The sequence below is a fragment of the Malaclemys terrapin genome, chromosome 20 (assembly GCF_027887155.1).
Source record: "Malaclemys terrapin pileata isolate rMalTer1 chromosome 20, rMalTer1.hap1, whole genome shotgun sequence".
NCBI lineage: Eukaryota > Metazoa > Chordata > Testudines > Emydidae > Malaclemys > Malaclemys terrapin.
Window position 1 is genome coordinate 13,010,903 of NC_071524.1, and position 27,995 is coordinate 13,038,897.

The 27,995-nt window shown below is 62.5% G+C and overlaps 1 protein-coding gene across 4 annotated transcripts; it reads right to left on the reverse strand.

Annotated features, from left to right (window-relative positions):
• Nucleotides 1-442: 442 nt before the first annotated feature.
• RTN2 (reticulon 2) lies at nt 443-27,022 on the reverse strand. Of its 4 annotated transcripts, none has more exons than XM_054010287.1 (10): nt 26,800-27,022; nt 20,358-20,402; nt 13,416-13,907; nt 12,763-13,017; nt 6,389-6,596; nt 5,314-5,452; nt 3,109-3,178; nt 2,897-2,943; nt 2,136-2,194; nt 443-1,185 (listed from the first exon to the last, which is right to left on the reverse strand). In XM_054010287.1, the coding sequence occupies exons 1-10, from the start codon at nt 26,828-26,830 to the stop codon at nt 1,143-1,145; spliced, it is 1,389 nt and encodes a 462-aa protein (XP_053866262.1). In that variant the 5' UTR covers nt 26,831-27,022; the 3' UTR covers nt 443-1,142. The 4 variants fall into 4 exon arrangements, with proteins under 4 accessions (XP_053866262.1, XP_053866263.1, XP_053866264.1 ...); XM_054010288.1 differs by having other exon boundaries at nt 13,416-13,930; nt 26,800-26,815; XM_054010289.1 differs by lacking the exons at nt 12,763-13,017; nt 13,416-13,907 and having other exon boundaries at nt 26,800-27,001.
• Between the last annotated feature and the right edge of the window lie 973 nt (nt 27,023-27,995).

The following is a 27,995-nucleotide window of genomic DNA, read 5'->3' on the forward strand; positions in this document are numbered from 1 at the left end:
GCTGGCGCTCACCCCCCTCCTGCCGGATCCCCGCTCCCCTCGCTCTGCCCTGCTGGTCCCATGCCCTGGCCAGGGGGGCAGTTTCTCATTTCCTGCTGCTGGTGCCAGGGGTACCCAGCTCTGTGCTGGGTAAAGGGATCACATCTAGGGGGGCACCGCAGGGCCAGCCACTGCCCAGACAGTGGGGGATGGGCTCCACGCAGCTCCCCCATCTTGCTCCTGCAACGGCGCCCCCCTGCCCTGCCACGCCTGCTCCGGGGCAGGGTGGGCAGCGATTACGGGGCATGGGGGGGGGAGAGGAGCCAAGCATTGGCCCCTTCTGTGACCCCGTCCACCTATTCTCCCAGCCTCAGGAGCTCCCCCTGCTGGTGTCTGGGTCTTTCCCGCCCCCTGCACCCAGCCGTGGCCGCAGTGAAGGACCCTGCCCGGCGGTTTTTTCCACCAGCGTTTTTATTAAAGTGTAAATCTGAGTGGAGCTTTGCGGGCACCAGGGCGGCGCCTGCCCCACAGCGCCAGGGGGTGGCCCCAGGCCAAGTCCAAGAAGGGACCACCGGACTAAAAACAGTGGGGGGGTGGGGCGGGAGGGGCTCGGACACAACAGGCTGCCAGCCCTTGGGCTCCCAACCAATCACAGACCCTGAATACACTTGGGTCCGAGCCCCCCGGGAAATCAGACCCCTCCAGCCCTGAGGAGCCGGGGCCTGCCCCTTCCCCACCCCCACCCCACAGGGCCAGGCCCTGCCGGGTTCACGCTGGGGCTGCGGCTTGGAGGCAGGAAGCAGGCAGGGCCCAGCAGGCCACGCGGCTCGGCCCACAGCGGAGGGTGGCATGCAGGGGCCTCTTGTTGTGCTACAGCCCAGGGTGGTGGCCGAATCGCGGGGGCCCCTCTCAGTCACCCCCACACCCCCGTAGCCCTGAATGGCCAGGGAGCTGCCTCCTGTCCCAGCCCCACAACACGCAGGGCCGGGGGGGCAGCGCAGGGGCTGAAGTGTAGGCGGGTTCCTGACCAGGAGAGGGGCCGCGGCCCCTTTCCCTGGGACGGGGGGTGTCACCAGCGGGGGTGGGGGTGGTTCTGGGGTGAGGGTGGCAGCGGGGTGGGGGGGCAGGGGCATCGTTGCTGTGAGTCGGGCCGGGGCAGTCGCTCATTCTGGCTTCGCTTTGGCACTTGGGAGCTTAGCCTGAATCCTAAAGGGGAGAAAGAGAAACATCACCACGGTGGTTTAATCCCCCCGGTCCGGGCTGGAGCCCCTCCCCCTTCTCCTTGGCACCCACGCGTGGCAGGGCGGGCACAGGGCGGGCTACCCATGCTCCAGCCCTATCTCCCCAGATCTGACCCCCGGCACTCAACCCCCAGGGCCAGCCCTAGAGGGGAGCATGCTCACACCCCGCAGGACGCCTGGGCTGGGCAGGGCTGGACGGGCAAAGGAGTCACTGGAGGGCCTTCAACCCAGCACCCCCGCAGGGAAATACTGTGGGGACACCATGCTGCAGGAACTCGCCCCTGGCCTCCAGGGCTGACCCCAATACCCCAGAACGGTGGTAAGGGCGCTGTGCTGCAGCCGTGGGGCGGGGAGCTCGGCAGGGGGCGCTGTGCTGCAGCCGTGGGGCGGGGAGCTCGGCAGGGGGTGCCACACTACGGGGACTGGGGGCTCGGCGGGGGGCGCCACGCCGACGGGCGGGGGGCAGGAGGCTTCCGGGGGCGCCACACCGACAGGAGGGGGGCGGGAGGCTCAGCAGGGGGCGCCGTGCCAACGGGAGGGGGAGATCGGGGGGGCGCCACGCCAACAGGAGGGGGGCAGGGGGCTCGGCGGGGGGCGCCATGCTGACGGGAGGGGGGATCGGTGGGGGGGCGCCACGCTGACGGGAGGCAGGCAGGGGGCTGGGTGGGGGGCTCGGCAGGGGGTGCCGTGCTGACGGGCAGGGGACAGGAGGTTCGGGGGGCACTGCGCTGACAGGAGGGGGGCGGGGGGCTTGGCAGGGGGTGCCACACTGCAGGGCGTGTCATCTCTGGGCTGCATTGTGGGGTCACTATGGCTGCCTGGGAGACGATGAGCTATGGCCCGTGTGGCTCCTGGAAGAGCCGGGAGCTCGTCCCCTCCCCCCATGCAGACACGAGGGGTGCGGGGGGCCCTTACTTGGCTCTGAGGTTACTCAGCTGGTTCCTCACCAGCCCCACGTACTGGTCGATCTGTGCCTGGAACAGATGAAGTGAGAGGTAAATGGGGGTGTGTGTGTGTCTGGGCAACCGCCCCCACCGGAGACCATCGCGCAGGTACAGGGCCCCCGGAGAGCCAGAAATCGCTGCCTGGGGTCCCCCCCCCGACGCCTCCGGGGATCCCTGAACAAAAGTGAGAGCTCCAGGGAATGTGGGGTTGGTCCTGCTTCGAGCAGGGGTTGGACTAGAACCTCCTGGGGCCTCTTCCAACCCTCATCTTCTATGATTCCATGAATGGGACACGGGGCCTTTCCCCTCTAGGGGGCGCCATCTCCCATCCGGCCCCAGGGTGGGGACTGGCTGGCTCAGGGAGTGGGGAGCGGGACATGGGGCCTTTCCCCTCTAGGGGGCGCTGGATCCCAGCCAACCCCAGGGCGGGGGACTCCCTAGCTCAGGGGGGCAGGGAATGGGACATGGGGCCTTTCCCCTCTAGGGGGCGCTGGATCCCAGCCAGCCCCAGGGCGGGGGACTCCCTAGCTCAGGGGGGCAGGGAATGGGACATGGGGCCGTTCCCCTCTAGGGGGCGCCATCTTTCTCTCTCTCCTGCCCTGGGGCGGGTGCAGAGCCAGACGGCTCCTGGGGGTGCAGAGCCACCAGCAGCAGCCCGTGAGCTCGGGTGCGCTGGCCCCGCTAGCCCATCCCAATGGCACACGTGGCCCTGAGCCACCCCCGGCCACTCACCTGGTGCTGCCGGTAGAGCAGGGGGAAAGTAAATGCACTTATCACACCTGGGGGCAGAAAGGGGCAGGTCAGACACACACACACCCCACCGCTCCCAGCGCCCCCTGCTGGGGGAGGCCCCCACAGCCAGCGCTACCCCCCTGCTGCCTACACGCTGGTCCAGCCCCGCACCCCCCCCCCCCCGACCCTCCGTCACCCCCGCCCAGCCTTACCCAGGATGAGCAGCGTCAGCCCGTTGAACACGGCTCCCACGTAGGTGAGGATGTAGAACAGGAAGGCAAACTGCAAGCAGGAGAGAGCGCGGTGAGAGCGAGGCGGGCCTCCCTTCCCCCCGCCCGCCCAGGGGCTGCAGCCGGCCCCAGCCCCCCAAGGGGCGGCAGCCCCACATGGGGGGAGGGAGCCCGGCTGGTTCTACTCAGCAGAGACTCACGCGGGTCCCTGCTCCCAGCCTCCAGGGAAGCTGGCAGGTGCATGGCAGGGCCACGGAGTGGGAGCAGTCCCCTGCCAGCCTTGTGGATTCGTGGCCATGGCTCTGAGACCCACAGAGACCAGCCATGGGGCCGGCGTCCTGCTGCGACCCACTCTGTCCTCGGCGCATCCTTCAAGCTGGCAGCCCCCCCCGGCTCCCCGTGCCCGCTCCCTGCCAGGGATGCTAGGAACAGGAATCCAGCTAAGGTTGCCAGGTGTCCGGTTTTCATCCGGAACACCGGGTCGAAAAGGGACCCTGGCGCCTCTGGTCAGCACTGCCAACCGGGCCATTAAAAGTCTGGGTGGCGGTGCTGCAGGGCTAAGGCAGGCTAGCCCCTACCTATCCTGGCACCGCGCTGTGCCCCAGAAGCGGCCAGGAGGTTTGGCTCCTAGGCGGGGGTATCACGGGGCTCCGTGCACTGCCCCCGCCCCAAGCACCAGCTCTGCAGCTCCCATTGGCTGAGAACCGTGGACAATGGGAGCTGGGGGGAGGTGGTACCTGCAGGCGAGAGCAGCGCAGAGAGTCTCCTGGCCCCCCTGCCTAGAAGCCGCACTCCAAATCCCTCGGCCCCACCCCCAGAAACACCCCCCCCAAACCCCTCATCCCCAGCCCCACCCCAGAGCCCGCACCCCCAGCCGAGAGCCCTCACCCCCTCCCAACCCCAACTCCCAGCCCCAGCCCGGAGCCCCCTACTATGCACCCCAAACCCCTCCTTCCTGGCCCCACCTCAAAGCCTGCACCCCTAGCCCCCTGCCCCAGCCCAGTGAAAGTGAGAGTGAGAGAAGGGGGGTGGGGTGGAGTGGGCAGGGGGTGTGGCCTCAGAGAAAGGGTGAGGCCTTGAGGCAGGGGGCGGGGCAAGGGTGTTCGATTTTTGTGAGATTAGAAAGTTGGCAACCCGAAATCCAACTCTCAGAGTCCCAGGTGCCAGGTGCTGCCGGCGCATGAGGGTCTCTGCCCGACAGCAGGGGCAGGGGAGGGCTGTGCGCGGACAGGCCAGCGCTGGGATCGGGGACCAGCAGGGTCAGAGCCCGGGGGGGAGTGGGGAACGACCGGCCTCAGCTGGCTCTGCGCTGAGCCTGAGTGCCGGAGCGGGAGCACCCCCAGCACCTTCCGGCTCAGGCAGGGGCGTGGGGAGGGCAGCTGGAGGCCTGATCCCTGCGGGCGAAGCTGTGGGGTCCAGTTCTGGTGCTTCAGGGCCAGCTGTGAGTGTGTGGCCCCCTGGGGCTCGGGCGGTGCCTGCATCTTCCCAGTGCCCTGGCCTGGCGCCCGCCCTGCATCAGCCCCAGCCACGTGGCCTGGCCGCCTCCCCACCGGCCCCACCCACCTGGCATGGACATCACCTGGCCGCCTCCCCACCGGCCCCACCCACCTGGCGTGGCCATCACCTGGCCGCCTCCCCACCGGCCCCACCCACCTGGCATGGACATCACCTGGCTGCCTTCCCACCGGCCCCACCCACCTGGCGTGGCCATCACCTGGCCACCTCCCTACTGGCCACATGGCCTGGGCATTGCTGGGCCATGACCCCAGCCTCAGGCTCTGGCTCCCCCTGCACCCCCAAACTCTGCAGAGTGGGCATCCCACTCCAGCAGGCCTGGGGGGCCCTTCACCCGCTCCCCAGAACCCCCTGCTAATCACTGCCCCCCACCCTCATAGAAAGGAGTCCCCACATTGCTGACTATCCCCCCAGTTCCTGCTCCCTCCTGCCAGACCCAGGGGTAGGTACCACCCCCGCCCCCCCATGACTCCCTAACAGCCAAGGGAAGCATATAACGGGGGGTGAGAACCCTCCCCTGCTGTGCCCCTGTCCCCATGGGGGGAGGGTAAACAGAGATCAACACTTCTCCCGCCCCCACTCCAGGATGCTCACAGGGGGCCCAAGGCCCCTACACCAGCAGGGACAGGGAGCTGGGGTGACCCTTTGGGGGGAGGGAGGGGCAGCACCCACCTTGATCGAGTCCACCAGATCCTCCACCAGGAAGAGGCGGCGCAGGGTGTGGGCGGCCGCCAGGATGTCCCGGCTGAGCCGCGTGGCGAGGCGCTCCAGCTGCTCCTGGGACAGCGGCAAGTCAGCGTCCAGCTGAGCCCTGAGCACATGGGGGGGGGGGTTAGCAAGTGGGGGGGGACCCCAGCCCATCACCCACCCCACACCCCACAACACCCCCTGGGAGAGGCCAAGGATGGTGTAGCTGGGAGCTCCCCACAGCACCCCCTGCAAGGAGAGGCTGGGACTGGCATAGCCGAGAGCTGCTCCCACCCCGCTCCCCACAGCGCCCCCTGCAGGGAGAGACTGGGACTGGCATAGCCGGGAGCTGCTCCCACCCCGCTCCCCACAGCGCCCCCTGCAGGGAGAGCCTGGGACTGGCATAGCTGTGAGCTCCCCATGCAGCCAGCGCCCTGCCCTGGTCCCCACAGTGCCCCCTTCTGGCGGAGTCGGGTGGCTGCTGAGGGAGGAATTCACTGCAAGGGGGAGGGGGTACTCCTGGGGAGGAGGTGTTGGGGGTACTCATTGAAGTGGGAGTCGGGGGGGGGTTAGACCCACTACAGAGGGGAGGCTCTGAGGGTTAATCCTGGCTGGGAGGACGGGGGGTTGGGGGGTGGGGAATCATTCACTTGAAGGAGAGAGGATCGGCGGGTTGGCCAGTGGTGTGCTGGGGGACCAGGGGGATGTCAGGATGGGGGTACTCCCTGAAAGGGGGGAGGGTGTGTGGTTGGATCACACTCCCTGGCAGAGGGTCGGGGGGGGGTCACACTCCTTGGCGGGGACCCCTGGGAGGTCTCACTCCCTGGCATAGGGTCGGGGGGGTCACACTTCCTGGCGAGGCCCCGGAGGGGGTCGCACTCCCTGGCAGAGGATCTGGGGGGGTCACACTCCCTGGCGAGGCCCCTGGGGGGGGTCGCACTCCCTGGCAGAGGATCTGGGGGGGTCACATTTCCTGGCGAGGCCCCGGAGGGGGGTTGCACTCCCTGGCAGGGCCCCGGGGGGGTCGCACTCCCTTGCAGGGCCCTGAGCTCACACTCACTGGAAGGGGTTGGCGCCGTCGGAGCGGCGCAGGGCCTGCAGCCCCTTGCGGCCCAGCCGCAGCGTGATGGTGATGCCCAGCACGGCCAGGGCGCCGTAGGAGCCCACGCTGACGATGCTGAAGTGCAGCAGACTCAGCAGAGTCACCATGATGCCGGTGAAGACGAGCGCCGAGGTGCGGGTGTCCCGCCAGTACACCAGGTCCGCCACTGCGGGGGAGAGCGTTAGCGGGGCGTGACCGGGGGGGCCTGGAGCCAGACGTGTCCACGGCCAGGAGCTTCCCCTGAGGACCCTGTCCCCATCCCTCAGGATCCATCCTCCCGCCTGGCCCCTCAGGACCCCCGGCTCCATCCCTGAGGACCCCCTCTCCCCGCCAGACCCGTCAAGAACCCCCTCCCCCTGGGGACTCTGGCTCCATCCCTCAGGATCCCCTCCCTCCGTCTGGCCTCTCAGGGAATCCCCTACCCACCTGGGGACGTCCGGCTCAGTCCCTCAGGACCTCCTCCCCTCACCTGCCCCCTCAGGGAACCCCTCCCTGACCTGGGGGCACCCGGCTCAGTGCCCCCTCTCCCGGGCTTGACCCCCCTCCCCAGCTCCTGCTGGGTCAGAACAATGATGAGCCCAATGCAGTGAGTGCCCAGCTCCCAGGCATAGACCCTCCAGCCTGTGCCCCCATCAGCCCCCCGCCCCCTGGATATTGCAGTGCCTGGCCAGGGCGCGAGCTGCCAGCAGGGCCCGGCCAGCCAGACTCAGGCCTGGACGGTTGCTGGGGTTCTCCCCAGCAGCACCGGGCCAGGAGAGACCCTCAGCCACACCTGGTCTGTGGGGCACAGCGCCGGCAGCGGGTGCTGGGGGAGGATGGGACCCCGAGACCATCCCCCCCCGAGCGGGCGCCCGAGCTGCAGCAGCAGGGCCGAGTCGGGAAGGCTGTGTCTGGGTCGGTGGCGGTGCCTGGGGGGGTGTCCCTGGGTCCGGGCTCTGCAGCAGGCCTGGGGCCTTTGGAGCTCCACTGGGCACAGCCATAGGGATCTGGGGATGGGTCGAGGCCTCCACAGGGGCCTGGGCTCTGCTATGGGGCCCATGGTGGGCACAGCCCTGGGGCAGGCACTCTGAGGGAGGGCTGCGGGCACAGACCGGAGGGGAGGGGGTGACAGACCCTGACAGCTGCTGCTTAGCCCAGATCCCGAGGGCCTGTGGGCCCCCTGGGGCCATGCCAGCCCTCACGGGTCGTTCCAGGCCTCCCCACAGGCCGGGCTATAGGATACGCTTGGGGAAAAGGAATAAGGGGGCAGGGGGAGTGAAGGCGCCGTCTGCTCTGGGCTCCCGTCCCACAGGGGGTCTGAGACTGGGCCAGTCATCCCACACCAGCTCTGAAACCAGGACCCACCAGGGCCAGATACGGGAGACTCCCTTAGAATATAGAACTCAGGTGTATTTTTATCACTTAGTTAGTTATCGAGAGATAAAACAAAGAATCAAAATCACAGTCCGCCTGTGTACGGGCCGTCTCTCACTAGGATAGTCTGAGGCCTTGTTCGTAGGCTAAGGCCTTTGGATAACCAGCAGGGGAAGCCATAAACTTAGGGTCACATCCTCACATCCCAAACCGGATCCTGTCCGGATAGTGCCCATCACCACCAGATAAAGAAACAGATCTTAAGATGGTTAAGAAAACTTAGTTTGAAAGCATCCCGTCTGGCAAGAAATCAGGTATCAGTGGTTGTGAAACCCTCATTTCTGTATTGTTTTATCTTTATGGCCTCTACTTTTCTATTGTTAATCTGTCTGGTTCTCTAATTGTTTCTGTCTGCTGTGTAATTAATTTTGCTAGGGGGTAAGTTAATTAGGGTAGTGGGATATCATTGGTTAGAGAATTGTGTTACAATATGTTAGGATTGGTCAGTTACATTTCAGTAAAATGATTGGTTAAGGCAGGCATCCGCAACCTTTCAGAAGTGGTGTGCAAGTCTTCATTCATTCACTCTAATTTAAGGTTTTGCGTGCCAGTAATACATGTTAACGTTCTTAGAAGGTCTCTTTCTATATGTCTATAATATAGAACTAAACTATTGTTGTATGTAAAGTAAATAAGGTTTTTAAAATGTTTAAGAAGCTTCATTTAAAATTAAATTAAAATGCAGAGCCCCCTGGACCGGTGGCCAGGACCCGGGCAGTGTGAATCACTGAAAATCAGCTGGCGTGCCGCCTTCTGCGTGCGTGCCATAGGTTGCCTACCCCTGGGTTAAGGTATAGCTGAGAATATTATTATATGAACGGGTCAAACGGGAAGTGGAAGGGAAATTGGAATCATGTTTGCTAAATGGGAGGGACGGGAACAGGGACACAGGCCAGGCTCTGCGGCGTCGGAGCCGGGATGGGGGATGTGGGGTAAACACTCTGCGGCGTCGGAGCCGGGAAGGGGGAGACGGGGTAAACGCTCTGCGGCGTCGGAGCCGGGAAGGGAACGTGGGGTAAACGCTCTGCGGCGTCGGAGCCGGGAAGGGGGACGCGGGGAAATGCTCTGCAGCGTCGAAGCTGGGAAGGGGGAGGCAGGGTAAATGCTCTGCGGCCTCGGAGCCGGGAAGGGGGACGCGGGGTAAACGCTCTGCGGCGTCGGAGCCGGGAAGGGGGACACGGGGTAAACGCTCTGTGGCGTCGGAGCCGGGAAGGGGGACGCGAGATAAACGCTCTGCGGCGTCGGAGCCGGGAAGGGGGACGCGGGGTAAACGCTCTGCGGCCTTGGAGCCGGGAAGGGGGACGCAGGGTAAAGGCTCTGCGGCCTTGGAGCCGGGAAGGGGGACGCGGGGTAAACGCTCTGCGGCGTCGGAGCCGGGAAGGAGGACGCGGGGTAAAGGCTCTGCGGCCTTGGAGCCGGGAAGGGGGAGGCGGGGTAAACGCTCTGCGGCGTCGGAGCCGGGAAGGGGGACGCGGGGTAAACACTCTGCGGCGTCGGAGCCGGGAAGGGGGAGGCGGGGTAAACGCTCTGCGGCGTCGGAGCCGGGAAGGGGGAGGCGGGGTAAACGCTCTGCGGCGTCGGAGCCGGGAAGGGGGAGGCGGGGTAAATGCTCTGCGGCCTTGGAGCCGGGAAGGGGGACGCGGGGTAAACGCTCTGCGGCGTCGGAGCCGGGAAGGGGGACGCGGGGTAAACGCTCTGCGGCGTCGGAGCCGGGAAGGGGGACGCGGGGTAAACGCTCTGCGGCGTCGGAGCCGGGAAGGGGGACGCGGGGTAAACGCTCTGCGGCGTCGGAGCCAGGAAGGGGGAGGCGGGGTAAAGGCTCTATCTGCATATAGAGATAACCCCGACTGGTGTGAAGGGCTTCGGAATATGCTTTCTTGGAAACTAACCCCAATAAACATCGCATTGTCTGCGCTTCGGACTTCTGGTCTTTTGCCGCTTGCTGTCTGCATGACAAGAACCAGAGGAGAGGGTGAAAGGAAAGCCCTCTAGCACTGGGCCAGGCATCCCACAGCAGCTCTGAAACCAGGACCCACTGGGGCCAGATACGGGAGACTCCCCCACCCCCACTCCAACAAAGCCAGTGCCCCCTGCAGTGCCCACATCTCCGCACCCCCTGCAGTGCCAGTACCCCTGCCGTGCCCGCATCTCAGCACTCCACCGTGCCAACGCCCCAGAAGGGCCATCTCAGCGCCCCTGCACAGCCAGGGCCCAGACCCCCCCAGTGCCTCCTCTCGCTCAACCGCGCCCCACGCAATGTCCAAGACATGAGAGCGCCCCAGCCGCTGGCCCTGCTTGTGCTGTGGTAACGCCTCACTCCCTGAAAGGCTGCACGTGCCAGCTTCCACCCCTCTGGGCACGCCACATACTGTCCCCCATGACTGCCCACTCCATGCATGTTCCCAGTGCCCCTGTTCCTCCCCCTCCTCCCCCGGCAGAGGCCACACTCTGTAACACGAGATGCCCAGGAGCTAGGGACACCCTGTTCCCCACCCCTATCCCCCATCCGGCTAAGTGCCACCCCCAGCCCTGCCCCTTTAAATGGTAGTGGGGGGAGCCTTGCTTCCCAGGGGGTTGGGGGGGGTCACCCCTTTGTGGGCGGCTCGCGGCTAAGTTTAGCTGCCGTCCTGCAGCTGTCGGGATGGTGCCGCTCCCCCTCCCCCACCTGGTAACTGACAGGCCCAAGTGCCAGGCTGGGGGCACGTCGCTCACAGGCACGGACTGGGGGGGGGCGGTCACAGCCCTGAGGATTGCCCCCCCCCCCCAGCAATCACTACGACCCCCAGCTCTGATCCCAGCCCCCCCTGAGCCTCCGTCCGCCCTGCTCTCACAGCCCAGCCCTGCCCGCAATGTCCCCTCAGCCACTCCCCGGCCCCCAAGAATGACCCAGCCCCAATCCCTGTCTGAGCTCAGCCCCCCAATGCCCCCAACCATCCTCAGCCCTGTGGTGTCCCCCCCTCCCCCCGATGGGGCGTCTCTAACCTGCACTGCCCATCGCGAGCCCTTTGCCTGCAGCGCGGTGCGAGGGTCCCGTCGCCTTGGCGCACCGTCTCTGGGTGGGGGCTGGGGGCTGCAGGGCTGCGCAAGGGGGGAGCCCGGGGGCTATTTATAGCCAACGAATGCCAGCTGCTGTCTCCCATCACCCATCCCCCTTCCTGTCCTGCAGGGGGGCTCGGCCGCACCAGGGATGGGAGGGACGGTGCCGACAGGCAGCGGTGGGGGGCAGGTAATAGCCAGGGGGGCAGGACGATTCAATGCCTACAACACAGGACTGGGAGCCAGGACTTCTGGGTTCTGCCCCTACCTCTGGGAGGGGAGTGGGGTGCAGTGGTCAGAGCAGGGGGGCTGGGAGCCAGGACTCCTGGGTTCCATTCCCAGCTTTGGCCCAGACACTGTGACCCTGGTCAACCTTTTCAGAAGTGGCCACTGACTCTAGCCACCTGAATTTTTGGTACTGAACTTGACACACACACACATACACCCCCCGAAATGGGGAGCTGAGCCCTGCACCCTACATCCCAGCACCGCTCCCCACTCGTTCTCCCTGACCAGAGTAACGGAGCAAGTCAGGGTTGCTCTCCCCATTGCACAGAGGGGAAACTGAGGCACTGAGTGGGGAAGGGACTCGCTCAAGGTGAACAGCAATTTGGGGCACGTTTGAGGATAGGACCCAGGAGGCCTGGCTCCCAGCCCCCCAGCCCCGACAGTGAGACCTTGTTCCCTGTAGTATGGAGTCCCTAGTTTGACCCCACAGGCAGCCTGCAGCTGTGTGTGTCTCAGCCCCGACCCCCAATGCCACCTATGGATTGGCAGGGCTCAGGGACCCTGCCAACGGACAATCCCCAGCCTCTACCACCAGGGTCATGGGGCATCAGGACGGGCCAGTGGGGCAGGTGGGAAGGAGGAATGGGAGACTTGCTCAACTTCCTCCCCCCCCCCCCAGGTTGTCGGATCCCTCCAGGCAAAGCCAGGGAGCTGCAGTGTGGGGGTGGGGGCTCACTAAGGGTGCTCCCCCCCAAGTCAGTGCTGACCCCAATGCCCCAGTGTGGCACTAGGAGGCGCTGTGCTGCAGGGAGTGGGACAGGGGACTTCGGGACCGTGCTCTGCCCTGGCAGTCAGGGCTGACCCCAGTGTGGCTCTAGGGGGCGCTGTGCTGCCAGGCTAGAGAGAAGCCCACAGCCCTGGTGGTTATTACAGACCAGTGGTGGCTCATTCAGGGGTCAGTGTGAACCCCAGAATGCTGGGCTGACTCCAGCTGTGATGGATTCTGCTAACTAGAACCCCCCTTCCCCTGCGGGGTCACTCGGATACACCCCGTTCTTCAGTGCTGCACGGCTATGTAGCACCCCCTGCACACCACCCCAGAGGTGGCTGCATCACAGCACTGGGCGAGGGATCCCTGTATAACTAGCCCTCGTGCCCCACCCCAGAGGTGGCGGCATTATAGCACTGGGTGAGAGATCCCTGTAAAACCAGCCCCTGAGCCTCACCCCAGCCTGGCCCCGCAGGAGGCTGGAGCGTCCCAGTTCCAGCTGCGTCATTCTCTGGGAGCATGTCCCAACCACAGTCCCTCCTCCACTGCTCCGGGACGTGCTGCTGTCAGCACTGGGGCTATGTTTACCCGCTGACTCGCCTGCCCTGGGATCCTGCTCGGGCACCAGCCCAGAAGCTGGGAGCAGCTCTTGGGGCAGGGGGGCTGAGGCAGCCCTGCCAGCACCCAGCTGGGGACTCTGGGCACGGACAGCTTCCCCAGGGCAGTGCCCCACCCAGAACACCAGTGCAGCGAGCTTACCCAGAGCAGTGCCCTGCCTGGGACTCCAGTGCTGTGAGCTTCCCCAGGGCAGTGCCCAGCCCTGTTATTCACCTGTCCCTTGCCCCCCACCTTGCTCCCAGCTTCTCTGTCTTCATTGGCTGCTCACCTATAATGTATACTCCCAGAGTGTTCCCGGATTGGTCCAGCCCATCCAGCTGCTGTTCTGTGATTGGTTCCGTATCTGCCTGCTCCCCCTCCTCCTGTGGCTCCAGCTCCTCCTCCCTTGGGCTGGGGGCGGCGGAGGTCTGTGGTGGGGGCTGGCTGCCCTCGGCGTAAGTGAGCCCAGGGGTGCCCCCTGCAGGACACGGCATTAGGGCCTTGGGTCGCGGGTGGTCCCCTGGCACCATTTCCGGAGCAGCCTCTGCCACAGACAGGGGAGTGGAGGGGTCATCACCGGGGTCATCGACAGCCCGAAACCCCACGAGCCCAGCTGCAGTCCCCCTCCAGCAACACAGCCTGCCCTGGCCCCCCAACAGAGCCCCTCCTCCATCCCCCCCAACCACCTCCCTTCCCTTCCCCCCAACAGAGCCCCTCCATCCATCCCCCCCAGCCACCTCCCTTCCCTTCCCCCCCAACAGAGCCCCTCCATCCATCCCCCCAACCACCTCCCTTCCCTTCCCTTCCCTTCCCCCCAACAGAGCCCCTCCCTCCCTCCCCCAGCCACCTCCCTTCCCTTCCCCCCAACAGAGCCCCTCCCTCCCTCCCCCCAGCCACCTCCCTTCCCTTCCCCCAACAGAGCCCCTCTCTCATGGTTCCCACCTGAGTGTGCGGTGAGGGCTCCCGGCTGCTCTGCTGCCCCAAAAGGGGGGGCACAGTTCCCACCTCCGCCTGGCACGACTTGTGGCTCCTCCCACCCCAGGGAGCAGGGCTCATCCGCGTAGCTCAGCGGGGCATCCCAGGCCAAGAAGGGTTCCAGCCCCTGGCACTGCCCGGCCGGCAGCCCCTGCTCGCCCTCCGGCGATTGGCACAGGCTGGGGATGTTCTCCAGGCTGTCGCCCAGCGTGGGCACCAAGGTCTCGCAGGTCTCGGGGCGGGGCAGGGGGCCCCTCATCCGGCGGGCCAGGGAGTCCCGCCGCCCCCGGGGGCCGGGCTCGCTGGGAGGGATGGCGTCAGGCCCACCCGCGAAGGTGATGTAGGAGAAGGTCAGCTCCCTCGGGGTCCCCCAGTCCAGGGACGTCTCCTCCTCCTCCTCGTCCTCGGAGAACTCCCGCGCTGTCTGCAGCTCCGGGAAATCCGACTCATCATTACCGCCTGCCGAGGAGGCGTGGGGGTTACTGGGGCAGAGAGGCCGGGCAAGGAGGGAAAACGAACCTCAGACCCCAGCGAGGGACTGGACTGTGGGGGATCCAACCCCCCAAACCTCACCAGGGACCAGGCTGTGAGGGGATCTGCCCCCCCTCAGCCCCCTGATGGGGACCAGAGTGTGAGGGGATCTGCCCCCCCCTCAAACCCCTGTTGGGGACCAGACTGTGGGGGATCCAAGCCCCCAAACCCCACCAGCAACCGGGCTGTGAGGGACTCTGTCCCCTTGTGATGCAGTGGGGGGGGGGTTCTTGTTTTTTTCAATGGTTTGCATGCAGAGGGGGTGGGACTCAGTTTCCCTGGGTGTTACTGGTTTAACAAGGTGATGGGAGAGGGAGTTTGTTGTTACAGAGTACCAGCAATGGAACTTGGGATCCCAGCCAATGGCCTGGAGAATGGATACCCCAGCGACTGGTGACTGGCAGACCCAGCTCAGGAGTCACAGCCGGTTCTGGCCCGTGGGAGGACAATGGGCTGCGGAGAGAGGACCCCAGTGACCTGACCAGCTGGTGCCAGCCAGAGGGGGACAGAAGACAGCTGAGAGGAGAGAAGGCTCAGGCGACCCTGTTTACCTGGAGAGAAGACAATGGACAGAGGTGGGGCTTGGGGAAGGTGATAGCAGATGCCCAGCTGGGAAGCAAGGGGGCTCGGGACTGGAGAGAGAACAGGCAGAGCCCACCTGGATGCAGGGGAGACTTAGATGTACTGTGCTGAGGGAGGCCAGGCCTGAGGGCCCTGAGAGTTTCCTGCGCTGTGTTCAGACGCTTAGTAAACCCTCCTGTTTTACGCTGGCTGAGAGTCGCTCCGGGCTAGAGAACAGGATGGCATTATTCCCTCTGGGACCGTACGGGGCCAGGAGTGGGCACGGCCTCTGAGTGCGTGACAACGTGGTAGCAGAGGATGGTTGGCAGATGCACCCTGTAGACGGTTGGCTGGGAGTGCAGGCACTTTGCAGTGAGTGGCTGCCAGCGATAAAACGAGGGAACTAGCATGGAAATGGCCTAGAACCAGCTCTGTAAGAGGGACCTGGCACGTCTGTGCAGGGAGAGGGGGCTGAGCGTGGGGCGGCTCACTGAGGAGCGGCTGATGGCTCAGCTTGTAGAGAATGACTGGTCTGCGGAACAGGTTCCAGATCCCTGGGGGGCTCCCGGGTGCCCGGAAAGCCGGGGAGTAGCCGTGGGGGCAGTCCGTGTAGCAGCCGGGAGTCTATCAGACCCGACTCTCCAGTCAGCACTGGGGGCCCCAGGCAGGTTTCTCCCTGGAGGAGCTGTGGAGACTGGAGCTGGAGGAGCGGAGGCTGGCGGACCGTGCAGAACAGCGGAAGCACGAGTCGGAGTTGGAGTAGCAGTGGGCCAAGAGGGCCTGCCAGAGGGTAAGTGGGGAAGGGCCCCAAGACACCAGTTCTGCGGGGAATCTAGACACTAAACTGCTGCCCCAGTTCCAGGAGTGGGGGGATATTGATGCCTACCTCGCAGCCTTTGAGAAGGCTTGTGATCTGAACCAGATTGACCCCGCAGACAGGCTTCGCTGTCTGACCCCCCTGCAGGGTCCCAAAGCCATAGAGGCGTTCAGCCAAATGGATGGTATTGAGACAAGGGACTATGACCTGTTCAAACAGGCTTTGCTGCTGAAGTTTGAACTGACCCCCGAGGCGTACAGGAAACGATTCCAGGGTGTACGCAAAACCTCAGGTGTCACTTACAAGGAGGCGCCAACCTGCTGGGGGAATATCTCCACAAGTGGGGTAAGGGCACAGGGGCCACTACCGCAGACGACGTGTATAACCTGGTGGGGTTGGAGCAGCTGTCTGACATCTGCCCTCCAGACCTTAAGATGTGGTTAGTGGACCGAAAGCCCAAAGATCTGCGCAGTGGGATGAGTTTGTAGAAAGCAGATCAGGGGCAGGAGGGCGACCCGCATTGGGGGCTCAGAAGAGAAGTCACTCAGACACCTCTCAAAAGGGGGACTCCAGGAAGCACAACTCAGGGGTGCCCGTGAATGCCAGGGCGGGCCGACCCCCCTCGTGGGACTTGAGGGACCTGAAATGTAATTACTGTGGCCAAAAGGACACAAGGTGGCACAATGCCTGAAGATGAAAGAAATGGCAGCCAAGCAGAACCTGCGGGGTGTCAGCTGGGTGGAAGCCCGCTGAGAGGGGGCACTGCCAGTCCAGGGGTTCTGGGACATGAGCGCAGAGGTGACACTGGCGTGGCCCGAGGTGGTGGACCCAGACCAGCTAGTGCCCAACGCATACATGACGCTGAGGGGAGTGTTCGGGCCCCCCATCAAGGTGCCTGTAGTGTACCTGAAATGGGGGGCTGAGGGACCCAAAGAGGTTGGGATGCACGATCACCTGCCTACCAAGGTGTTAATGGGTAATGACTTGGAGAACTGGCCGGATGGCACTCAGAGTGCTTTGGTCCTTCCCCAGAGCCGGCGCCGGAGCCAGTGATGGACGCGGGACTTCCCTGAAAGGAGGGACCAAAGCAACTGAGGATAGGGCTTGACAGGGCTGCGCTGGAGCCTCCGTCCCAAGGTGGGGAAACTGAGGAACCGCCAATCACAGATGGACCCTCAAACCCAGCAGCTGAATTCCTGATGGAGCTGCAGGAGGATCTCCTTGGAGAAGCTGAGGGCCCTTGCTGGCCACAGCGGTGCAGGATCCCAGGCGGAGGATTGCCGGGAGAGAGTCCTGTGGGAGAGGGGATTCCTGTACAGGGAATGGGCTGGTTCGGGGCAAACTGAACCTTGGAAGGCCAGGAGGCAGTTGGTGGTCCCCCAGAGGTACCACCACAGACTGTTCTACTTGGCCCACAATATCCCCCTTTCAGGGCATCAGGGCATCCGGCGCACCAGGCAGAGGCTGCTGCAGAACTTCTACTGGCCCGGGGTCTTTGACGCTGTCCAACAGTACTACAGGTCCTGTGACTCCTGCCAGAGGGTGGGGAAGGCCTGGGATAAATGTAAAGCAGCTCTGAGACCTTTGCCCATCATAGAGGAGCCTTTCCAGAAGGTGGCTATGGACATTGTGGGGTCCCTCAGCAGGGCAACCTGGTCAGGGAAGAAGTACATTCTGGTGGTGGTAGATTTCGCTACACGCTACCCTGAGGCGGTGGCCTTGTCCTCTATCGAGGCAGACACTGTGGCAGACGCGCTGCTGACCATTTTCAGCAGAGTGGGGTTCCCGAAGGAGGTCCTTACAGACCAGGGGTCCATCTTCATGTCAACCCTGCTCCAGTGTTTGTGGGAGAAGTCCGTGGTCCGGCACACCTGGGCCTCAGCGTATCACCCTCAGTCCAACGAGCTGGTAGAGATGATCAATGGGACCCTAAAGACGATGCTGAAAACATTTATGGACCAGCACCCACAGGATTGGGACAAGTATTTACACACGTGCTGTTCGCATACAGGGAAGTGCCCCAGGAATCCACAGGGTTTTCCCCATTCGAGTTGCTGTGTGGGAGGAGAGCGAGGGGACCCCTGGACTTGATGAGGGACGAATGGGAAGGGAAGGCCTCTCCCGATGGAGAATCAGTGGTGGAATATGTACTGACCTTCCAGGAAAAGCTCCCAGAGCTCATGGGCTTGGCCAGGGGAAACCTGGCCAGGGCACAGAGGAAGCAGAAGGTCTGGTACGACCACTCAGCACATGCCGGCTCCTATGCTACCGGGGACCAGGTGATGCTCCTCATCCCCGTGAGGAAGAACAAGCTGCCTGGAACGGCCCCTTCAAGGTCATCAGACAGGTAAACGAGGTGAACTATGTAGTGGAATTGTCCCACCGGGTACACAGCCACCGGGTGTACCGTGTCAACATGATGAAGCCATACTGGGACAGGGAGAAGTTGGTGCTGGCTGTGTGTACCTGAGCAAGAAGCTGCTGCCTCGAGCAGCACTATGCGGCCATAGAGAAGGAATGCCTGGCCGTGGTGTGGGCCCTTAAAAAGCTGCAGCCGTATCTATTTGGGTGGCGCATAAATGATCTGGAGAAAGGGGTAAACAGTGAGGTGGCAAAGTTTGCAGATGATACTAAACTGCTCAAGATAGTTAAGACCAAAGCAGACTGTGAAGAACTTCAAAAAGATCTCACCAAACTAAGTGATTGGGCAACAAAATGGCAAATGAAATTTAATGTGGATAAATGTAAAGTAATGCACATTGGAAAAAATAACCCCAACTATACATACAATATGATGGGGGCTAGTTAAGCTACAACAAGTCAGGAAAAAGATCTTGGAGTCATCGTGGATAGTTCTCTGAAGGTGTCCAAGCAGTGTGCAGAGGTGGTCAAAAAAGCAAACAGGATGTTAGGAATCATTAAAAAGGCGATAGAGAATAAGACTGAGAATATATTATTGCCCTTATGTAAATCGATGGTACGCCCTGATCTCGAATACTCCGTACAGATGTGGTCTCCTCATCTCAAAAAAGATATACTGGCACTAGAAAAGGTTCAGAGAAGGGCAACTAAAATGATTAGGGGTTTGGAACGGGTCCCATATGAGGAGAGATTAAAGAGGCTAGGACTCTTCAGCTTGGAAAAGAGGAGACTAAGGGGAGATATGATAGAGGTCTATAAAATCATGAGTGATGTGGAGAAAGTGGATAAGGAAAAGTGATTTACTTATTCCCATAATATAAGAACTAGGGGCCACCAAATGAAATTAATGGGCAGCAGGTTTAAAACAAATGCAAGGAAGTTCTTCTTCACGCAGCGCACAGTCAACTTGTGGAACTCCTTACCTGAGGAGGGTGTGAAGGCTAGGACTATAACAGCGTTTAAAAGAGAACTGGATAAATTCATGGCGGTTAAGTCCATTAATGACTATTAGCCAGGATGGGTAAGGAATGGTGTCCCTAGCCTCTGTTTGTCAGAGGGTGGAGATGGATGGCAGGAGATCACTTGATCATTGTCTGTTAGGTTCACTCCCTCTGGGGCACCTGGCATTGGCCACTGTCGGTAGACAGGATACTGGGCTAGATGCATCTTTGGTCTGACCCGGTACGGCCGTTCTTATGTTCTTATGTTCTTATGCTTCACGGTGTACACCGACCATTCGCCCCTGACGTGCCTGCACCAAATGAAAGGGGCTAATGCCAAGCTCCTGAGATGGGCCCTGCTCCTCCAGGGGTATGACATGGAAGTGGTCCGTGTGAGGGGGAGTGCCAGTGTTATAGCCGATGCCTTATCAGGGGGTGGGGGCCCTGAACTTCCCCAGGTCACTGGCTAAGTGACCCCGCTCCGTTCAGACTTGAAGGGGGGAAGAGATGTGATGAAGTGTGGGGTGGGGGGGTTCTTGTTTTTTTCTATGGTTTGCATGCAGAGATGGTGGGGTGCAGTGTCCCTGGGTGTTACTGGTTTAACAAGGTGATGGGAGAAGGAGTTTGTTGTTACAGAGGACCAGAGAGGGAACTTGGGACCCCAGCCAATGGCCTGGAGAATGGATAACCCAGCGAGGTGGGGCTTGGGGAAGGTGATATCAGATGCCCAGCTGGAAAGCAGGGGGTGGGGGAATGGCCTGGGACTGGAGAGGGGGAGCAGGCAGAGCCCACCTGGATGCAGGAGAGACTGGGATGTGCTGTGCTGAGGGAGGCCAGGCCTGAGGCCCTGAGAGTTTCCTGTGCTGTGTTCAGATGCTCAATAACCCCTCCTGTTTTACGCTGGCTGAGAGTCACTCCGGGCTAGAGATCAGGGTTGCATTATTCCCTCTGGAGTGGAGGCCCTGGGGGTCCAGGGCGAGTGGACTCCCTGAGGGGGCCCATGGTGAGAGGCAGGCATGCTAAGACTCAGAGAGGTGCGGTTCCAGGAGGTGGAGGGACTTAACCCCCGGGAGAGAGTGGACCCCCAAGAAGGGCTGTTGCACTGAAGGGGGTTCCCCCCAGGGACCATATGGGGCCAAGAGTGGGCATGATCTGTGAGACCGTGACACCCCCTCAGCCCCCCAATGGGGACCATACTGTGGGAGATTCAACCCCCCAAACCCCACCAGGGATCGGGCTGTGAGGGGATCTGTCCCCCCTCATCCCCCTCATGGGGACCAAGCCATGGAGGATCCAACCCTCCAAACCCCACCAGGGACCAGGCTGTGAGGGGATCTGTTCCCCCTCAACCCCCTCATGGGGACCAGGCCATGGCAGATCCAACCTTCCAAACCCCACTGGGGACCGGGCTGTGAGGGGATCTGCCCCCCACACACCATCAACCTCCCAATGGGGACCGGGCCATGGGGGATCCAACCCCCCAACCCTCATGGGGGACCAGGCTGGGAGGGGATCTGTCCCCCCACCCCCAGCCTCCAGGCCGTGGGGGATCCAAACCCCATCAGGGATGGGACTGTGAGGGGCTCCGCCCCCTGTGCTGGGAGCTCTGGGGACAGGGTGTGGGGGGCAGAGACTCACCATCTGTGGAGTCGGGTGTGGTGGAGACAGTAGAAGGAGATTCTTCTGCAAGAGATAGAGGGAGACATTGGGGTCAGTCCACTCCTGAGCCCCGGACCAGCAATGAGTCCACACACCCCTGAGCCCCCCAGCCCTCCACCCCACTCCCTGCAGCACAGCCCCCCCCAGTACTACACTGGCATATCAGGGCCAGCACTGACTGCCAGGGGAGAGCGCCCCCTAATGAGCACCTCACCCCGCTCCCTGCAGGGCACTGAGCAGTCCTGGGGGCTCAGCCATTTTCATAGACTCATAGACTTAAAGTCAGAAGGGACCATTATGATCATCTCGTCTGTCCTCTTGCACAACGCAGGCCACAGAATCTCACCCACCCACTCCTGTATCAAACCTGTGTCTGAGCCATTGAAGTCCTCAAATCATGGTTTAAAGACCTCAAGGTGCAGAGAATCTTCCAGCAAGTGACCCGTGCCCCACGCTGCAGAGGAAGGCGAAAACGCCCCAGGGCTTCTGCCAACCTGCCCTGGAGGAAAATTCCTTCCCGGCCCCAAATATGGCGATCAGCTAAACCCTGAGCATGTGGGCAAGACTCACCAGCCAGCACCCAGGAAAGAATTCTCTGTAGTGACTCTGATCCCACCCCATCTAACATCCCATCACAGACCATTGGGCATATCTACCGCTAATAGTCAAAGATCAATTAATTGCCCAAATTAGGCTATCCCATCATCCCATCCCCTCCATAAACTTATCAAGCTTAGTCTTGAAGCCAGATATGTCTTTTGCCCCTACTGCTCCCCTTGGAAGGCTGTTCCAGGACTTCACTCCTCTGATGGTTAGAAACCTTCATCTAATTTCAATTCTAAACTTCCTGATGGCCAGTTTATATCCATTTGTTCTTGTGTCCACATTGGTATTGAGCTTAAATAATTCCTCTCCCTCCCTGGTATTTATCCCTGAGATATATTTATAGAGAGCAATCATATCCCCCCTCAGCCTTCTTTTGGTTAGGCTAAACAAGCCAAGCTCTTTGAGTCTCTTTTCATAAGACAGGTTTTCCATTCCTCGGATCATCCTAGTAGCCCTTCTCTGTACCTGTTCCAGTTTGAATTCATCCTAATTAAACATGGGAGACTAGAACTGCACACAATATTCCAGATGAGGTCTCACCAGTGCCTTGTATAACGGTACTAACACCTCCTTATCTCTACTGGAAATATCTCGCCTGATGCATCCCAAGACCGCATTAGCTTTTTTCACGGCCATATCACATTGGCGGCTCATAGTCATCCTGTGATCAACCAATACTCCGAGGTCCTTCTCCTCCTCTGTTACTTCCAACTGATGCCTCCCCAGCTTATAACAATAGTTCTTGTTATTAATCCCTAAATGCATGACCTTGCACTGTTCACTATTAAATTTCATCCTATTACTATTACTCCAGTTTACAAGGTCATCCAGATCTTCCTGTATGATATCCCTGTCCCTCTCTATATTGGCAATACCTTCCAGCTTTGTGTCATCCGCAAACTTTATTAGCACATTCCCACTTTTTGTGCCAAGGTCAGTAATAAAAAGATTAAATAAGATTGGTCCCAAAACTGATTCCTGAGGAACTCCACTAGTAACCTCCTTCCAGCCTGACAGTTCACCTTTCAGTATGACCCATTGTAGTCTCCCCTTTAACCAGTTCCTTATCCACCTTTCAATTTTCATATTGATCCCCATCTTTTCCAATTTACCTAATAATTCCCCGTGTGGAACTGTATCAAATGCCTTACTGAAATCGAGGTAAATTAGATCCACTGCATTTCCTTTGTCTAAAAAATCTGTTACCTTCTCAAAGAAGGAGATCAGGTTGGTTTGGCACGATCTACCTTTTTTAAAACCATCTTGTATTTTGTCCCAATTACCATTGACCTCAATGTCCTTGACTACTTTTTCCTTCAAAATTTTTTCCAAGACCTTGCATATTACAGATGTCAAACTAACAGGCCTGTAGTTGCCTGGATCACTTTTCCCCCTTTCTTAAAGACAGGAACTATGTTAGCAATTCTCCAGTCATACGGTACAACCCCTGAGTTTACAGATTCATTAAAAATTCTTGCTAATGGACTTGCAATTCCATGTGCCAGTTCCTTTAATATTCTTGGATGAAGATTATCTGGGCCCGTTGCATTGCTGCTCCGAGGACGGCTAAAAGTCATACATATGATGATGGCTTTCAGGCATACTCCACAATCTGCTGCTGGATTGCAGGCGCTCGGGATGGCAGAGTTGCAGCGGAAGCGGTGGAGTGGGAACGAGAGACTGGTGAGATCACTCAGGAAGCAGAGAACATGGATTCTTCTTGAAAACCCCAAGACCCACCATGAGGGAGTGTGTCCGCCCGGAGCGCCGGGCGGAGCGCGGCAAACCCGTGGTATCGCTCCCCAGGGGCGGAGCGCCTGGCGGAGCGGGGTAAGCCCCCGGCCCCGCTCTCACGGCCGGAGCGCCGGGTAGAGCACAGCAAACCCGTGGTCCTGCTCCCCCGGCCGGAGCACTTGGCGGAGCGCAGCAAACCCGTGGTATCGCTCCCCAGGGTCGGAGCGCCTGGCAGAGCGGGGCAAGCCCCCGGCCCAGCCCTCACGGCCGGCGCACTGGGCGGAGCACAGCAAACCTGTGGTCCTGCTCCCCCGGCCGGAGCACCTGGCAGAGCAGGGCAAGCCCCCAGCCCCGCTCTCACGGCTGGAGTGCGGCAAACCCGTGGTCCTGCTCCCCAGGGTCGGAGCGCCGGGCGGAGTGGGGTAAGCCCCAGTCCCAGCCCTCAAGGCCAGAGCGCCAGGCAGAGTGAGGCAAACCCGTGGTACCACTCCCCAGGGTCGGAGCGCCGGGTGGAGCGGGGTAAGCCCCCGGCCCAGCCCTCACGGCCAGAGCGCCAGGCAGAGCGTGGCAAACCCGTGGTCCTGCTCCCCCGGGCGGAGCGCCGGGCGGAGCGCAGGAAACCCATGGTTCCTGATTTCCTCTAGGCCAAAGAGAATGCAGAGCTGGAGAACTTGTACCAAACCACCATCACGTACTTCTATAGCAGCTGGGAAGGGATCCGGGCAGTTTCAGCCAAGTTAGCTGGTGAGAGATGATGCCCAGTGTCCCTTTTGGTATTCCCATTCAGGGAGACAGAAAACCCCCACTGTGCAGCGCTGAGCTGCCATTAATCTCTGGTATTAATCTCCTGCTGGATGGCAGAGTTGCAGCGGAAGTGGTGGAGCGAGCAAAACAACATTGCATTGCCGCTCCGAGGCCGGCTTACCAGACCAAACCCTGAGCCGTGATTCCAAGCAGCGCAATCTAACCCCCAGCCTCACCCGACGCCCAGACTGTGGGCAGGTGCCGACTAGAACATCCATTGCAACAAACACTCTCCTGTTCCCGGCCCTGCTGACCAGCGTCCTCACTAACCCAAGGGGAGGATGCCCCCTTCTGCTGCTGGATGTAAGTACCTGTGTGCAAAGACCCAGGGGATCTCTCCAGCGCCCGAGCTGCATCCTTCCTCCCCCCCGCTGTCCCCCACTCTGCTCCTCTCCCTCCTCCAGACCCCTTCCACCCATCACCACCCCCTTGCTCTAACTGCCCCCCAATACACGCAGGCTTGTCTGTCTCTAGCAGACCCTTTGCATGCAGGGGCAGTTTGCTGGGGAGATTCAGAGACGGGTTGATTTGAGCTGGGGTCCTTGCGGGTGGCTCACCCTGCAACCCCTCTGCTGGGACATTGACCCTTGGGGCAGCCCCTAGCCAGACCCAGGGGGCCTATTTCAGGCTGCCCAGCAGGGGGCACCATTGTGCGAGCCCCACTGGCCGAGGCAGGTCTCTCTCCCCACAGACGGGCGGGCGGGCAGGTGCTGCCACCTCCCACCACAGCTGTTCCGGGGCCTGACATCACCCCCTCCCCACAGCTGCTCAGAGCCCCGCCATGTGGAGGACAGGGGGTTAATGCAGGAGCTGGGCCAATGCCAGGGCCCTGGCCGGTGAAGAAGCCTCCTCCTGCCCCAAACTGTCTGGCTCCCTGGCAGGTCTGGTCAAGACGGTGGGGGTCAAGGCAAAACCCAGCTGCTGTGAGGAAAGGGCTGGGGGTGCAGGGAGGGGCACTGTGCTGCAGGGGTTGGTAGGGGGCGCCGTGCGGCCGGGGCAGGGCTCGGCAGGGGGTGCCGTGCGGCCGGGGCAGGGCTCGGCAGGGGGCGCCGTGCGGTTGGGACAGGGCTTGGTAGGGGGCGCTGTGCTGCTGGTGGGAGATTGTTGTCCTTTGAATCACTGAGGTTAAGGCCCTGACTCATTCACCTTCCAGTTCCCCAGGCTCCTCCCCAAAGGGCTGAGCCTCGACCCCAGGGCTCTGACCAGCCTCTCGCTTGGGGAACAGTCAATAACGCTGGCGCCCTGGGGTCAGCCCTGCCTGCAAGTGTGCCCCAGAGCACAGTGCCCCCTCGTGTGACTGCGGGAATGGGTCAGCTCTGCCTGTGCCCTATAGCACAGCGCCCCCTTGTGCGACTGCGGGAATGGGTCAGCCCTGCCTGTGCCCTATAGCACAGCGCCCCCTCGTGCGACTGCGGGAATGGGTCAGCCCTGCCTGTGCCCTATAGCACAGCGCCCCCTCGTGCGACTGCGGGAATGGGTCAGCCCTGCCTGTGCCCTATAGCACAGCGCCCCCTCGTGCGACTGCGGGAATGGGTCAGCCCTGCCTGTGCCCTATAGCACAGCGCCCCCTCGTGCGACTGCGGGAATGGGTCAGCCCTGCCTGTGCCCTATAGCACAGCGCCCCCTCGTGCGACTGCGGGAATGGGTCAGCCCTGCCTGTGCCCTATAGCACAGCGCCCCCTCGTGCGACTGCGGGAATGGGTCAGCCCTGCCTGTGCCCTATAGCACAGCGCCCCCTCGTGCGACTGCGGGAATGGGTCAGCCCTGCCTGTGCCCTATAGCACAGCGCCCCCTCGTGCGACTGCGGGAATGGATCAGCCCTGCCTGTGCCCTATAGCACAGCGCCCCCTCGTGCGACTGCGGGAATGGGTCAGCCCTGCCTGTGCCCTATAGCACAGCGCCCGCTCGTGCGACTGCGGGAATGGGGTTAGCCCCAATCACGCTCCCTGATCGAGTCCCCGTGAATGACGGCTGGGAAATGAAATTCCTGTTTTACCAAATACTTAAGAGTTTTTGGAACTTTGTTTTTAATCCATGACTGGGACCAAACGCCTCCCGCATGGTCCTGAAGCAGGAATGAAGTCAGCTCCCTGGGGTGCGTCTAGGGAGCTGCCCGGAGCCAAGCACCATGAAGCCGCAGCCTCCCAGGGGCCGAGGAGCCAGGGGGCTGGGAACGATTTTCTGACAGAAAATGGAAAATTTGCCGGAAAACGGACATTTTCCTGAGAAATGTTCAATGTTGCCGAAAGTGAATTTCCCTTCAGAAAGTCTCAGTGGTAAAGTCCCGAGAGGGATGTTCGGCGCTGTGTGTGTGCAGGGCCTGGCACAGTGGGGCCTGCCCCATGGCTGCAGGTCCTAGGCCCTACCATAATACACCTAATAGCAATGTACAGCACCTGACACAATGGGGGCCTGCCCCATGGCTGGGGCTCATAGTTGGTACCGTAATAACCCCCCGCCCCCCAGCTCCCCAGAGCAAAGCGCTCAGCAGCGCAGTCCCTGCAGGCGGGCGGGGAGCGGAGCCCATGGGGGCACCTGCTCCGGCACGGGCCTGGCACCCGCCCCTGGCACCTCCCGGGGGTCCCTGCTTAGCTCAGCCCCAGGGCCCTCGGCTGCCGCTCTCCGCCCAGCCCAGGTGCTGAACCGGCCCGGAGCCCGCGCCGCGCCCCGCCCAGGGGCCCTGCAGCCCCGGGGAAGCCGCCTGCCGCCGCGCCCGGGCCATGGCCAGGCCCCGGGGCGCAGGGCAGCCGGCAGCGGAGCCGGAGAGAGATTCCCCCGCGGCGGCTCCCCAGCGGCCCGGCTCCGTCCGGGGACCCCGCGAGCACCGCAGCGGGAGCCGCTAGAGCTCCAGGCCGGGCTGGGGCGCACGGGGGCACCGGACCCGATCCCGCCACGCCCGGGCCCGATCCTCCCCCCCCGGGGCCGAACCCCCACCCTGCCCCTGGTCCCCACGCCCGGCCGGGCTCGATCCCCCCGCCCAGTCCCGATCCTCCCCCCCGGGCCCGATCCCGCACCCTGCCCCTGGTCCCCACGCCCGGCCGGGCTCGATCCCCCCGCCCAGTCCCGATCCTCCCCCCCGGGCCCGATCCCGCACCCTGCCCCTGGTCCCCACGCCCGGCCGGGCTCGATCCCCCCGCCCAGTCCCGATCCTCCCCCCCGGGGGCCGAACCCCCACCCTGCCCCTGGTCCCCACGCCCGGCCGGGCTCGATCCCCCCGCCCAGTCCCGATCCTCCCCCCCGGGCCCGATCCCCGCGCCCCGCCCCGCCCGCTACCTACTGCAGTGGGCGAACCCCAGGACCTGCCCCATCGCCCCGCAGTTCCCTTCATGGGGCTCGCGGTGCGCTGCGGCGGCGCTGCCCCCCGGCGGCCCCCGGCTCTCATCTCCCCGGCCCCATGCTGCTGCCGCCGGCCGGCCGGGTGGGGAAGCCGCGGCTCTGCAGCTCGGTGCCCCCTCCGCTCCGCTCCGCGCCGGCCCGCGAGCGATTGCGGGAGAGGGGGGCGGGCTGCGGAGGAGGGCGGGCGGCGGCTCACAAAGGCGAGGGGCGGGAGCGTGTGTGTGTGGGGGGGAGACGCAGACAAAGGGGGACGGAGACAAAGGCGCAGAGGAAGGGAGAGAACGTGGGGGGCAGATCCTGGTGGGGATGGAGATGGAGGGTTGGGGGGTAGATCCTGGAGGGACCTGGCTGGGATGATTTGGTTGGGAATTGGTCCTGCTTGGAGCAGGGGCTTGGACTAGAACCTCCTGAGGTCCCTTCCAACCCTGATCTTCCATGATTCTATGAGGGTGGAGAGGGAGGGGTGGGGGTAGGTCCTGTGCTGGGTGGAGAAGGAGAGGTGGAGGATAGATCCTGGGGTGGGCAGAGAGGGAGGGGTGGGGGTAGGTGGAGAGGGAGGGGTGGGGGTAGGTCCTGCAGGGGTGGAGAGGGAGGGATGGGGGTGGGTGCAGAGGGAGGCATAGAGGGTAGGTCCTGGGGTGGGCAGAGAGGGAGGGGTGGGGGTAGGTCCTGGAGGGGTGGAGAGGGAGGGGTGGGAATAGGTCTCGGGTGGGTGCAGAGGGAGGGGTGGGGCATGGCTCAGAGCGCTCTGGGGAAAGAGGAATTAATGGCGTGATGGGATGGGAGTGTGTTGGGGGGGTAGTCGTGGGGGCCATGCTGGGTGAGGGTAGGCTCCCCTCCTCCACCTGGTCACTCCAAACCGCTGCCCCCCACCCCATGCCATGCCCCCCTGGCACTCTGAGCCCCTCCTCACTCACTCTCATGCCACCCCAAGCACTCAGACCTGTAGCCCCTGGCTCAGCACCCAGGCTGCAGGTGGTAGGGCCTGTGGGGCCGGGGCATCTCCATGGAGGTGGTGGTGGGTGGCACAGTGGGACACCGGGCATCACTCCCCCCGGCGGGTTGAGGGCGAGGCCAGAGCTAAGCATCTGCCACAGGTGTAGCCCAGCCTCGGACACCAGGCTGAGCGGGGTGGCA